General features: G+C 38.9%; 1 protein-coding gene across 1 annotated transcript in view; it reads right to left on the reverse strand.

Moving 5' to 3' along the window:
* pde6a (phosphodiesterase 6A, cGMP-specific, rod, alpha) overlaps nt 1-13,890 on the reverse strand; it is a 53,910-nt gene that overhangs the window by 8,103 nt on the left and 31,917 nt on the right. The window contains exons 16-21 of the mRNA XM_080201631.1: nt 9,112-9,212; nt 8,870-8,977; nt 8,529-8,592; nt 5,705-5,779; nt 5,410-5,493; nt 130-286 (exon numbers count right to left, since the gene is read on the reverse strand). Coding sequence (XP_080057757.1) covers nt 130-286; nt 5,410-5,493; nt 5,705-5,779; nt 8,529-8,592; nt 8,870-8,977; nt 9,112-9,212 — 589 coding nt within the window. The remainder of the gene's footprint in view (nt 1-129; nt 287-5,409; nt 5,494-5,704; nt 5,780-8,528; nt 8,593-8,869; nt 8,978-9,111; nt 9,213-13,890) is intronic.

A 13,890-nucleotide genomic window follows, 5' to 3' on the forward strand; every position in this document is an offset into this window, starting at 1 on the left:
CCACCCCATTCTCACCCCCACTTGCGTTCTCCTCCTGGAATTCCATCCTGGACAGCTCTCAAACTCAAACTTCCTCCCACCCTGTTTTTATTAGGCATATCCTTCTTCTTTCATCCTCAGATGTCTAACCTTGTTTAGCTGCAAGCTCTTCCTCCTTTTTCTGCTTCTCTTCCTCAATTGCTTTCACTTTTGCCTCATGTACATCAGCCAGTGCTTTCCACTCCTTTCTGTTGTTAAGTATGCCACTGAGCATAGGCTGGATTTCAGAATGAAATCTGGTGAATTCCTAATAGAACAGAAATATTATTATTAGTGCAAAGGCATGTTGACAAAAATCAAATATTCCTCATATAGATACATGTGAAGTGGCGCATATGGTGGGAAAGGTAAGGAGGCTGCTCCATTTGTTTTAGGATTTGAAGCCAGTCCTGTTCACAGTATTCTTAACAGGGTCTAACCATGATTGTATATATGTTTAACACAACTTTCTAACATTTAAATTAACCCTGGGCTTTATCTATGGTCTAGTAACCTGCATGCTACTTTTGTGATTTGTGCATTTGTATCCCCAGATTCCCTTGTTTCTCTACCTCATTTAAACACTTGTCTGCCAAAGGGTACATTGTCTCTTTACTATTCCTACTGCAACACATCTTAATTCCTTACAATCACCCTTATCTTTGCACTATTTCACACTGATGTCTTTGTCATCTTCTGCACATTTGCATCCTTCCATCTCTCTGCATAATTCATTTTGCACATTCACAGCTATTTCTTTCTCCTCCTAGATTGGAAAACTTCAGAAGAGGCAGAAACCTCCCATGACAGATATCATCCTCTGGCAAACTATCTCTATCTATCCATTGGGAAGAAGGTCTTGTGCTAAGAGCTGCAGAGGTCAGCAATGACCTGTTGTGAAAGCCTGAGTCCCGTGATGCACTGGTACTCAGACATGTTGAGACAGCTAATTGGCTGCCAGTAGGTTGCTTCCTTCAATCTGGGTGTCCATGTCCATTTCTTTATCTTGTTCCTCAGATGTCCAAAGTAGCCCTGCATTAGCTGCACCAATGCTGTAGTGAAGGATCACAGCAGGGAAGTGCAGATCAAGATGAGTAAAGTCCAAGACAGATGATCTGACTTTGAAGAAATTAGAAATCATCCATCTCGCAGTGAAACCACTCAGGTGAAGTGCTATGAACAGCAGCCGCTCAATTAGGCATGGCTGCAATTATTCAGTTTCATTCTTGGAAGGCTTCCCAATCTGTCCATTTCACTGAAGAAGCTGAGTTGATTTCTCACACTTTGCCAAGTTCCACACAGCTTGGAAAAGCTGACTGTTGAATTCAAAATGCTAGGTTCAACCTTTAGTTAATTGGGTATTTAAATTATAGCCGCACTGGGAGCAGGGAGGGGAGGGTGGTCCCATTCATTTCAAAACTGCCAGAGTTAAGCTGAGAAGACATATTGTGTTTATCTACGCGTTAACTCGACATGTCCCTCACCCTGAGCCGCACCAAAGTCCCTGTAATGGCAAATGGAATCCTCTGATTACCAGCATCTTTGATTATCTGACAGCACCCATTCCACATACTAACTCAATAATGAATACTTTACAATTATATTTCTTCCCACCGGCCCCTTAAAATCATTTCAAAATTCCAAAAGTCAAGAAACCAAAATAGTTCTTGTAATCTTGACCCATACTTTTTTGAATTAGCTTTTAATGGAGGAAGATTACTCTGATTCATTTGCTTGCCTTTGTCCTGATGGTGACATGGTAACGAGGGAGACAATGATACAGTAACGAGGGAGCTAAGAGCACAGGACATAGCTGGTTTCTCCATTGCTTTTAACAACGGGCTGATTCAAATAAGCTTATTGTCACAGGTAATCAGAACTATTAATGAAGGGTACATTTCAAAAGGCCTTTCAGAAGTCTGACAATCAATTGCATGGCTTCAAGAAGAGACAATAGAACATAGAACATAGAAAATACCACAAACCTTCAATCCCACACGAGACAGTTATAAACATCGTAAATACAAGTGGGTAAAAGTCTTGTAATCAGTATAAATTAGTTTAACTGATGGGCCAATTTGGTATTTAGCCCCCTATGTGAGGCAATATTGTGATTAACTCAATCCTGAATGTCACAAATATCTCACAAAATAAGCAGCTATTTTCTTTGAATGAATAGTTGAGGCCACTTATAACTCGGCTGCCAATGTTCTAACTTGCACTTAGTACTAGTCACCTATCATCCCTACGTTCCCTGACCTATATTTATTCCTGGTTAAACAGTCAAACAACACCTTGATTTAATAATTAAAATTCTCGCCTTCATTTTCAAATCCCTCCCTATCTCTGTAGTCTCCTCCAGCCTTACAATCTCTTGAGATAACTACATCATATAATTCTGCCCTTCTGAGCCTCCCCAGTTGTAAGGCTATCCACTACCATTGGTGGTCATTGTTTTGGCCCTAAACTGTAGAATATTCTCCTTACATCCCAGCATCCACCTACCTCTTCCCTCCTCTAAAACCTACCTCTTTGTCCAAGCTTTTAGTCATCTGACCAGTATTGCCTTATGTGGCTTGGTATAATTTTGCTTTATAATGAATCTGAAGCATCTTAACACATTTACGTAATGGCACTATACAAGATATTGTTATCTATTACAATGATCATTTCCGTTTAAGAATTGAAGGGTATTTTGTGTTTTCTTTAATTTCTTTGGTTCAGGAAAACACAGCAACATCCTCAGAGACAATTTAAAAATTATCACAATATTGGCAAGTCATAAATTTTGTAAATCCCCTACTCAGTCAGCAGAGCCTTATGTGCAAATTAATCATAAGCATATCATAGAATCATAAAATCCCTATGTGCAGAAGGAGGCCATTCAGCCCATCGAGCCTGCACCAACAACATTCACACTAAGGCCCTATTCCCATAACCCCACATATTTACCCTGCTAATCCCCTGACATTAAAGGTCAATATAGCATGGCCTTTCAATCTAACCTGCATAACTTTGGAATGTGGGAGGAAACTGGAGTACTCAGAGAAAACCCACACAGACATGGGGTAGATGTGTAAACTCCAGACATAACTGACCCCCAAGGCTGGAACTGAACTCAGGTTCCTGGCTTGTGAGGCAGCAGTGTTACCACTCTGCCAAATTGATTGAGAAAGGGGTACAATATAATATGTCTGTGATTATCTATATGTGCTGGCCCTCTGACTTCCCATCTGTAATTTAGTTTTGATTTATTGTTTAGTAATTCAATCTATCTGAAACAGAACCAATGGGTTAGTCACGATAATTAGGCTTTTGTGTCAGTAAGGATTGCAATGAACTATTTCTTTGGAGGTGAAGTGTTGTCAGTGAAAGTATTCTATCTAGAAAAGTTATGTAAAAAGTCAAATGTTATAAGCTGCAGAAAATGTATTTCCATTTACCAGTGAAAAAGTAATCTTCAGCAAATATACCATTTTGGATTTTCTAGCCAGAAAAATTTTCTTGGGCATGTTACCCAAAACAGTTTCTTTGACTTTTTTTTCCATTGAGCTTTGCAGGATATGCAGCATTCCTGATTATGAAAAATTAATTCTAATATTCAATCTTAATAGTGTAGTTGGCAATCTATAGTCTACTACGAAATGGCTAAGCAAAGAAATGTCACCACCAAGGCCTGATGGGGAATATGGCTAACTTCAGAAAATAATGTCTTAACCCTAAGGTGAGTATTTGGACTGCCCTGTTTACTTGTGACAAATGTTTTTTGGTTTTACTATGGTTAATAAAGTCAGCAAGATATTGGATAATGGTTGTTTTCAAAGGAAGGTTTGATTATGACAGATCGGCAGGATAGAAACAGCATATTCTTGATAAAAATCTCATTCTAATTGAGCAAATGGATAGGAACCAGATACAAGATATAGCCAGAAGACTGACTTTGAATGCTAAGATAACTGAGAACAATTGCCCACAGGTCAGATAGCTGCAATAAACAAATTTAAATGATATGCCTATGGTCAGTGCCTAGTTTGGAAATGCATATGTTTCAGCCAGACTCAAAATGATAAATATTGAAGTTTTGAAGAACAGAATTGGAAGAGAGGAACAGAAGCAAGAAAGGAACTTTAAACTTGATGAAGTTTGTCCCTTTTCATTCCTGACCAGCATGAGTGGATAGAGATACCCTTACAGGTGCATTAGATAAGTATAGGTAGTTCAAATCTATATTTATAAAGATATTATAGTAGATTTATAGGGGAATAGGAGCATTTATTTGTTATATAGGAATCAGTCTTGTAGCAGTGATAAGTATTTAAGTTTTTTTACATTTTCTTAATAAAGACGTGATTTGATTTAAAGATAAAGGGCAGAATTCTCTGGTCATTCATGCCTCGTCACCACTGCCAGCGTGAACAGAGGATCTGGCACTCAGCCAAATCTACTCTGCAACAGGACCAGAGAATCCCAGCTGCGAGCGAGATCAGAGAATCTGGTCCAAATCTTTTGTATCTGTCAATTAACTGGAGTAAGGGTCTCGGTTAACAATGGAATGTCAATGTTTATAATAGTTGTGCTTAACCGTTTACTACACTGGAAAGTAGCTACAGTGCAGATTGGGATGTAGACTTGTAAATGTCAAACTAGGTAAGCAACTAGTAAGATAATATTACCACTTAAGACAGTATGGTCAAAATAGATGTTCATGTACACAAAAAAATCAGAAAAGATCATCACACCAATCAGTACAATACTATTTGTTAAAAAGGTACAACATATTCATCACAATGCCCAATGACTAGTAATGTTAATTTCTAACAAAACACATATTTGGAAAACAAAGCACTTGGGCCAAGTTCAGGAATAAATGGGAAATTTCCCGAACTCCATTTAGCAAATGCTTCATGAGGCCATAATTGTACCGTAATGCATCACTGGATATCTCTCTTCTCTCTTCCTCTATTACCCAAGTCCCAGGAAATGTTCATGGATTGTACAGGTGCAGGAAAGGCCATTTCATTTCATTGGTCCCAAATATCTCAGACATCTTTTCAAACCCCATTTCCCATATTCTCTGCCTTTTCCAACAACACCAGTCCATCATCTGTCTAAAACCTATACCTTCATTTCTACTGTGTCTTTAGATAGGCTATTCATATTGTAACTACCCTCTGCATATAAAAGTTATATTTTCATTATGCATTCATTTAGATGTGAACACTTTTTGCCTTAATGTGGAGTTTAACATTGAATGTCTCTGGGGCTGGTGGATAAGGAAAATAGGTCACAAAACCTGTTGCTTGCTTATAAATTAAATTCACATTTCTAAATAACATTTCAGTAATTATATAGCAAAGCAGTCCTCAAATATTTTACTGACTATATTCTTACCTTGTATACAAATGTGCACACAAAGTCAATGAAACCAACTTGAAGTTTTGGAAGCTCATCAGCCTTGTTTCTGTCCATCATGGGCTAAAGGAGTCATGAAGAGACAAAGTAAAACTTCAAAATTCACAGAAACAGTGTGCAGTTCAAACTATGTCAATTGACATTTGTCACTCATTGTTCTCAAGTTACTTATTGAATTACGGTCTGTTAAATAAATTGCAACAAAAAAGCAGTCATTTTTAGTTTCAAGATATTATGTTCTAATTTTGCTTTAAGTCATTGTATCAGTACTTACAATAGGTTGCTGTTCTAATACAGTTCGCTCCAAGTCACCCTGTTCCCAGAATTCAGCTGCTACAGAAAGAGCTACCTTAAATAGAAGGAACAGATATCAGATCTGAGACAGTGTACCAGCAAAGAATTGGCTGCCATCAATTTTAATGTAAGGATACAGGGCTTCTCATAATTGTAACACGTACTGATAACATGCAAGAAATGTTGTTTAGTTCTTCTATTAATAGTTGGTTATTATTGCAATAATTGAGTCACAGGGGGCAATAATAGACTTCATTAGTCATTTCAAAGAAGTGTGGCGAGACTAGTTGCTGATAACCATGGAGGTATGGCAAACAAGTGGGAAACATGTCTCCAGTAATTTAACAGTCTTTATTCAAGGTGCACATTGAATCCACATTGGGTGGATTTCTCTTGAAAGTTTTAGGATAATGATGATGGTGTAATGGAAATCCAGAGTCAAAGATCTGTGAAAATAGAGGAAATGGCCATAGACAAGGCATCCACCATTTTCACAGGGGTGCGAAAGGGCCTGGGTTGAGATTTGTGCATACGAGTTTCATGGAGGCTGCACCCCATACAAATAAGCAGCTGCCTCCAGTCGTGTCTAATTTTGGTGACCCAGGTGTGTGAAACACGATATGTATAGATTAGACCTGGTGCAAGTGGGTCTAAACTTTCTGGAGTCCTTTGGAGAGGTAGAAAATCCTTTTGGACATGGTTTCAGAATACTTTTGGGAGCAGTCAGGTGCAGTTTGGGATTGTTAAAATAGGCATGTGTGTAAAAAGTACATAAACTCATTGGGCGGGATTTGCCAGGTACGCTCCCCACAAAACCAGAAAATCCCACCCAACGTCAGCAGACTTTTGCATGGTCTGCCCCCTATAATTCCTGTGGCAGGCTGTATGGGAAAATTCCTCCCATTAACTATCAAGTTCATTTGAACTATCAAAAGGCAACTGTTAAAAATAACTGTCAAGCTGTGAAGGAAAGTGCAACTCCTGCCCTTCAAATCTTTGAAGAGACGTGTCAGAAGTGTTTTTAAAAATATATAATTGTCACTATTTATATCAGTTTACATGAGCCTGAGGGATACCAATACTGGATTAGTGCTACATGGCCAATTTCACAACCTTCCATTATCACAGTAAGGTGGCCATCATTTCCCAATTTGATTGATTGTTCCATGTCGTTATCGATTCTGGTGGGAATATGAATTCCAATATTTGAGCTCATAAGAGATTATGTGGTTGAAGGAATGCAAATGTCATGAATGGTTTTTATGAATGAGAGGATTTTTTTTACAAGGTGGTGGACATAGGTTGGCAGGCAGGTATAGGGTGGCATGTAGGGTCATGGGTGAGGTCACTGGGGGCATGAGGTGGCATAGTGGAGATGGGGAATATTTGGGAATGAGAGCTTCTTTTAAACTAAGACCCAGTGCTCAAGTACAGAGGCAGGTCTTTTGCCCAGCTTCCCTCCACACTTGGCAGCTTCTGTATTCATTCCAGTCCAACTGCCAGAGAACCCTGCCATCCCAGGATTAAAATTCCAACTTCTAGCACACTTTTTCCCAGGGGAAACAGCAGAGCTGGAAAATGTCTGAACTCTGTGCTCCCAATGCAGGAAACAAAATGCAGTCTTAATTACTGCAGTCTTCGATTTTTCCTATAGGGAAACTTTCGGTTCAAGGCTGTTTGCTTTCAATGCTTTTCAGAGGAGAAAAGGAACAACAAAGATTTCTCTTAAGCTTTTTGCCTCGACTTCCTGGCTGGACTATTTTTCTCAAATTCATCTAACCCGGCTGAATTTTGTTAGTCTTCTCCATTTTTTTCTAAACAAAAATACAATGTTCTCCCCTAACCTTATTTTCCTATATCTGCTGGTTTTAGCATGGTATCTGACAAAGGAGGAGAGGATACGGGTTCCCAGTGTAGTGCATAAGTGTCATAAGGAAGTTTGTAAAGGGAAAATACTTCCAGAAACCACTAAATTCATCAGATACAATTTGTCGTTTGCAAATTCATGCTGGCTGCTCTCAATTAACCCATGACTTTCCAAGTGAGTATTAATTTTATCCTGGTGTACAAATCTGAAAGGGTAAGCAAGCCTAAATGGTCTGTAGTTAACTAGTTTCTCCCTTTCCTTTTTCTTTAAGAGGTGTTGGACTGCTATTTCTCCAGCATCATGCATAATTTCCATCACTAAGAATGCTTGAAAGATTGTATGGGACCTTGCTCAGAGGCTACCGTTTTTTCCACAGTAAACCAGAGCTAGATAGGGGACTAGATTCTCTGAGGCTAGGGTTCTCTGGTGTGCCAAATTCTCTGTTCTCGTTGGCAGTAGTAATGAACAATGAATTATGGACAGTTCCTTGATTAACAAGAGGTCGAAAGGTTATTGGGAGTAGGCAGGAATGTGTTGGATTTGTTTGTCATTGAAAGTTGAGCAGTCACATAATTATATATTATAGTCTGCTGTGTTAAAATGATGACTAGCAGCCACGGGGACGTTACAATCGGATCAGCCATGATCTTATTGAATGGTGGAGCAGGCTCGAGGGACTGAGTGGCCTACATCTGTTCCTAATTCACAAACATGGAAACTCGAAGCAGGAGCAGGCCATTTGGCCTTTGGAGCCTGAAAACTCTAATTACTGTAATTTTGCCCATTACTAAGTAAGGCAGATCAATCGACCAATGCCCACTTTAAACTAAATAAAGAATTATTCCGATTCATTATGATGCAATCAATCCCTCAGGAAACTATTCAAAAAAAGAAAACTAAAGCAGGAATAAAGCTGAAATTGACATAACATTTTTACCTTGCTCTGCACTTCCCATGGTTTTGTGATGGCAGATAAGTCACATGCTGTCATCATCATGGCCCTAAATTAATAAAGTTCAGGATTATATATAGATAAGATATTAAACTTTACAATAACCACAATGATAATTACTACCTTTACAAGTAACTGTGGTATCAGAGCTGCAGCAAGCATCTTGGATAGAATCATAGCATAAATAATGTCGAAATGAACATTCTCAAGCTAAAAAACATTATGATTTTACAAGATAAAGTTAAGTTTCTGCAGCACATTGTAAAATCCAATTGCACACGTGAATTTCAAAGAGATTCCATTAAAATAATTGGAAGTGTACTTGCATGATAATTTCTTTCCTGGTTGTTTCCAGTATCATAAACTGCACCCATTCTTCATCATTTTCATATGTTTCTGACAGGTCCACTATCTTTTGAAACATTGTTCTTTTCCTGTCATGAAATAGAAATAATAATAGGATGCACCAGTTGTATAATAATCAGTTAACTGCAAACTTTTATTGGCTTATATTTAATAAAAATTAGGTAAAACTCCAATCTGTGTTTAAGGTATTTGAAAAACATACTTGAAATAAAGTGCCAAATCTGTAGCAATGATGGCAATGTCCATCAGGTGGAATACATGTTCATACTGTCTTCTGTTGAGATTTTGGTAGATATTTAAATCCTGTTTCAAAAGAAATCAAATAACACCCACTAGGAAAAAATGAATCAGTCTAAAATCAGCACTATCTACATTAGAATAAAAAACAAGAGAAGGAAAATATCTTTGAGTAAAGTATTAACAATTTTCAACATTCATTCTAATCTACCTTCATTTTTTCGTGAAATTCTTCATTATAATCGTCACATGGAGGTGATTGTCCCAACCTGCTGCTTTAGTTTTCTAACAACATGTGGTGGGAGAATCTTGTGTCTGGGCATGCATGGGGTTCGTGTATGTGTTCCTGCCACGCGCACATTTCACAGAGCCATCAAATCTGCGCTGGAAACCAGCGGGAACACCAAGTAAATAGTTTACATCTATTTTTAATATCATTTTAATGTGATTGACAGGCCTGAGACTGAATTCTCTGGGTCTGCTATCTTCTCCCAACCCACTAGACTACTTCACTTTAGCGGGGTTTACAGTAGGTCATCACTTTTGGGGAACTATCGGGACAACTTCGCCAGAGTGAGGGCATGCAACTGGGGTCTCACAGGGGATCAAGCAGTGGGGGGAGATGGTGTCCCCTGGGCATGGGCATCCAAGGGGCAAAGTGCCAATGCCCAGAGGACACTTAGGCACTGCCCATCAGGCATAGTTATTAGGATGTGCTAATTATTTGTAATCAAAGCTGAGTCTTTAATTGCCTTTGTATTTCCAAATTTTTCACCCTAAATGGACTTTCAAGGTCCTGTAGCTAGCTATAGTTGATTAAAATCATCTTGAAACCACTCCATTACTTTGTGTGGCTACTTGAGGGGAACGATGGTTTTTAAATACAACAAGAAAACTGTTGTAACAGCCCTGAACACTGTGCTTCAAAGAAACCTGTTAATTGGATCCTGAACCAGGTGGTGAAATATAAAACCAAGCGGCCTTTCCTTTGCCTTGATAACAAGTTTATTTACAGAACTCAGCATTACATATGCCTGCCCCTGTTTACTAAAACCCCATATCCTAGCAATCATTATTTACATGTACTCCATGTACTCAATTAAATGATGCCCTTCTTCTTTGTCTCCTTAGCCGTGGTAACATACTATTAATGAAAACAGAAAATGCTGGATAAACTCAGCAGGTCTGGCAGCATCTGTGAAGGGAATCAGAGTTAGCAGGTGAGATCTTACAGCTTTGCTCATCCCAAAATCCCAACCGAGGTCAATGGACGTTCCCATTTTCTGCCCCTCACCTGTTCTGATTCCTGCGGTGGGTGGATTAGTAAAATTCAAGCCAACATTTTGAGTCTGAATGACCCTCCTATAGAACTGAAGAAAGGTAGAAAAAGTAAAGAATTTTATAGTTGGAAAGGGATGGAGGATGTGGAGAAGAGAAGAACAGGCTTCCATCATGGCGAGAGAGATGGACATAAGGTGAAAGAGAATGTTAATGATGCCACTAAGTGTTGACGAGTGATAATAGTGGCAAAACATGAGATAGCAGAATGTGTTAATGGGAGCAACTAAACGGCAAAGGATGGGTGACTGTATGAAGGAGAGGTAGAGTTCAACTGGGGCAGGCCAGGGAACTGAAAAATAACTAACAATAAACTACAAAAATGGGAGGGGAAGTTAAGATGTAGAGGGAAATTTACTGCCTAAAATTGTTGAAGGCTGTAACATGCTAATCGGAAGATGAGGTTTTGTTCTTTAAGTTTGCATTGGGCTTCATTGAAACATTGCAACAGGCCTGAGATGGACATGTGGGCATGACAAGAAAATGCTGAGTAGAAATGGCACACAATCGGACTTTGGGGGTCATGCTTGTGGACAGAGCAAATGTGTTATGCAAAGCTATCGCCCACTTTGGTCTCCTCAGTGTAGAGGAGATCACATTGGGAGCAGTAAATACAGCCTATGCCTATTCTTCTATTCTGCTTCACCTTCTCTGCCCCCTTTCCAACTATAAAATTCTTTATATTTCTACTTTACTGCTGTTCTGTAGAAGTGTCATTAAGACTTTAGTTAGTTCTGTTCATCTCCACAGATGCTGAGAGTTGAGTTTATCCAGTATATTCTGTATTTATTTCAGATTTCCAGTATTTTGCTTTTATTATACTATCAATAAAAGACTGTCTTAAACCATTTTGCAGGTTCACCTTGGTGAGCTGCAGCCCTTGATTTTTCTTACCCTCCAATAAAAAGTATCTACTCTCTGGTGACCACCTCCCCTCATAACATGACAGAATCGGATATAGTTCCAGGTAGATGATTAAACATCTGTCCTGACAATCAATCAGGCTGTGAATTGGTGTTACAAAGAACCATGTCCTTATAATTATGTACTTTCTAAAGATAAATAGTTTGTTTATCAAGCTGAAAGATATCAGTGCTGCATACCTACTGAGTTTTGTGGCCAACATTTAACATTCCTGGATGAGATGTAACAAAAGATTACCTAAAATTGTGCCCAGGTTACGCCAACTGATCACTAGCACTTAATTAATGATGGTGATGTTTATTTTAATTTAGTTCTCAAAATAGTAAACATTGACTGAATATTTTGCATTCTTTCCTACCTCACTTTCCATTGTGAGAAATAAAATCAAATGGTGTATAAAATGGATAGCTAATTTGAACACATCAGTTTTTTTTATTGAACTGGAACTGAAATGATCAATATTATCATTTCCAACATCAATCATTCCATTATTCTTCCTTAAACTCTTCCAGTGCCATAACAACAATAATGAAACTAATATATCAATCCTGCTAAAGTCAAAAAGATAGAATTTCATAATGGGTGTTGTAATTAAATGGGTGCCTGCTGTATGCAATACCTGACATTCATTACAGCCCAGTAATGCTTTTGAAGTGTAATCACTATTGTAATCTAAGGAAACATGCTAATCAATTTCTGCACTGCAAAGTTCCACAAATAACAATGTGATGAAGGGCCAAGTGATCTGTTGAAATAGTTTAGGTTGAGAAGTAAATTAGCCTATAATTGAACAATTACATTATGGTGGGATTTTTTTTTGCATCCACTACAGAGGGTAGATGGAGTCTTTGTTTGCTAACTTATCAGAAAGTCCTGACAAAAAAAATCTGACACTACAACACACCCTCAGTGGCAGCACTGTGGCACAGTGATGAGCACTGCTGCCTCACAGTGCCAGAGATTTGGGTTCGATTCCCAGCTTGGGTCACTGTCTGTGTGGTGTTTGTATGTTTTCCCCATGTCTGCATGACTTTCCTCCAGATGCTCCAGTTTCCTCCTGCAGTCTGAAATACATGCTGGTTAGGTGCATTGACCATGCTAAATTCTGTTTCAGTGCACCTGACAGGTATGATGTGTGGCCACTAGGGGATTTTCACAATAACTTCATTGCAATGTTAATGTAAGTCTACTTGTGACACTCATAAATAAACTTTATTACATGGCGGTGTCAGCCTAAATGATGTGTCCAAGTTGTTAGGAATGGGTTAACTACTACCTTCCACGTTAGACTAATTGGTATGCTAATTATTTAATCATACTCATTGGAAAATATAAAGGGGTTACAGGTGGCATTGGAAGTTGGGTGTGTATGTGGAGTTGAAACATAAAATAAAGTGAGATTATGCAGAAGCAGGACTTGCGTTTCTTTTACTGGAATGCAACTGATGGGCTCAGACACAAATATCTAGAATTATGCATGATACCACTAACTTCCTGACTCTGAAGTCAAAGTACTACAATTGAACCAATGCTCACTCCTTAGTGCAGGTCATATTTCGTAGGAGGCAAAAGAAGAAGGAATCCCTCAAACATTGATCTTCAGGGTCAGCTAGTGGATATGGAAACAATGAAGACTATTATACTGTTTAGGCAGGTTCAACTACATGGGTTATTGAAATTAAGATTGTCGGAAGTTAGAAACTAAAAGGTTTCTGTAAGTAAATCTGGAGTAAATGTGCATTGCTATGTTAGTGATGGAGGTTAGAATCATATAAAGGTGCACTTATTTGTTTCTGACATCTTTGCTTAGGTGATGATGACTGGCATGGCAATGATAAAGTAAGTTAATGGACCTGATTTTATGGCCTCAGTCGGGCGAGACCAGAAATTCCCACCCAAAGTCAATGGAGATTCCATGGTGGGCGAGGTGGTAGAGTTCTGGCCAATGTTTTTTCTGGGCAAAAATAAAAAACAACCCCAAGAGATTCCTACTTTTCTTAATTCTTTCATCAGACATGTGGTCAAGAAGGCGTATGGTGTACTAAACTTCATTAATTGAGGGATTGAGTTTAGGAGTCGGGAGATAATGCTGCAACTTTATAAGACCCTTGTCAAACCCCACTTAGAGTACTGTGTGCAGTTCTGGTCGCCTCACTACAAGAAGGATGCGGAAGCTATTGAAAGGGTGCAGAGGAGATTTACAAGGATGTTGCCTGGATTGGGTGGCATGCCTTATGAGGGTAGGTTGAGGGAGCTTGGTCTTTTCTCCCTGGAGAGACGAAAGATGAGAGGTGACCTGATAGAGGTTTGTAAGATGTTGAGAGGTATAGATAGGGTGGATTCTCAGAGGCTATTTCCCAGGGCTGAAATAGTGGCTATGAGAGGACACAGATTTAAGATGCTGGAGAGTAGGTACAGAGGAGATGTCAGGGGTACGTTTTTCACTCAGAGGGTGGTGAGTGAGTGGAATCGGCTGCCGTCA

This window comes from Carcharhinus amblyrhynchos, chromosome 13, assembly GCF_965287045.1.
Source record: "Carcharhinus amblyrhynchos chromosome 13, sCarAmb.v2.hapA, whole genome shotgun sequence".
NCBI classification, from domain to species: domain Eukaryota; kingdom Metazoa; phylum Chordata; class Chondrichthyes; order Carcharhiniformes; family Carcharhinidae; genus Carcharhinus; species Carcharhinus amblyrhynchos.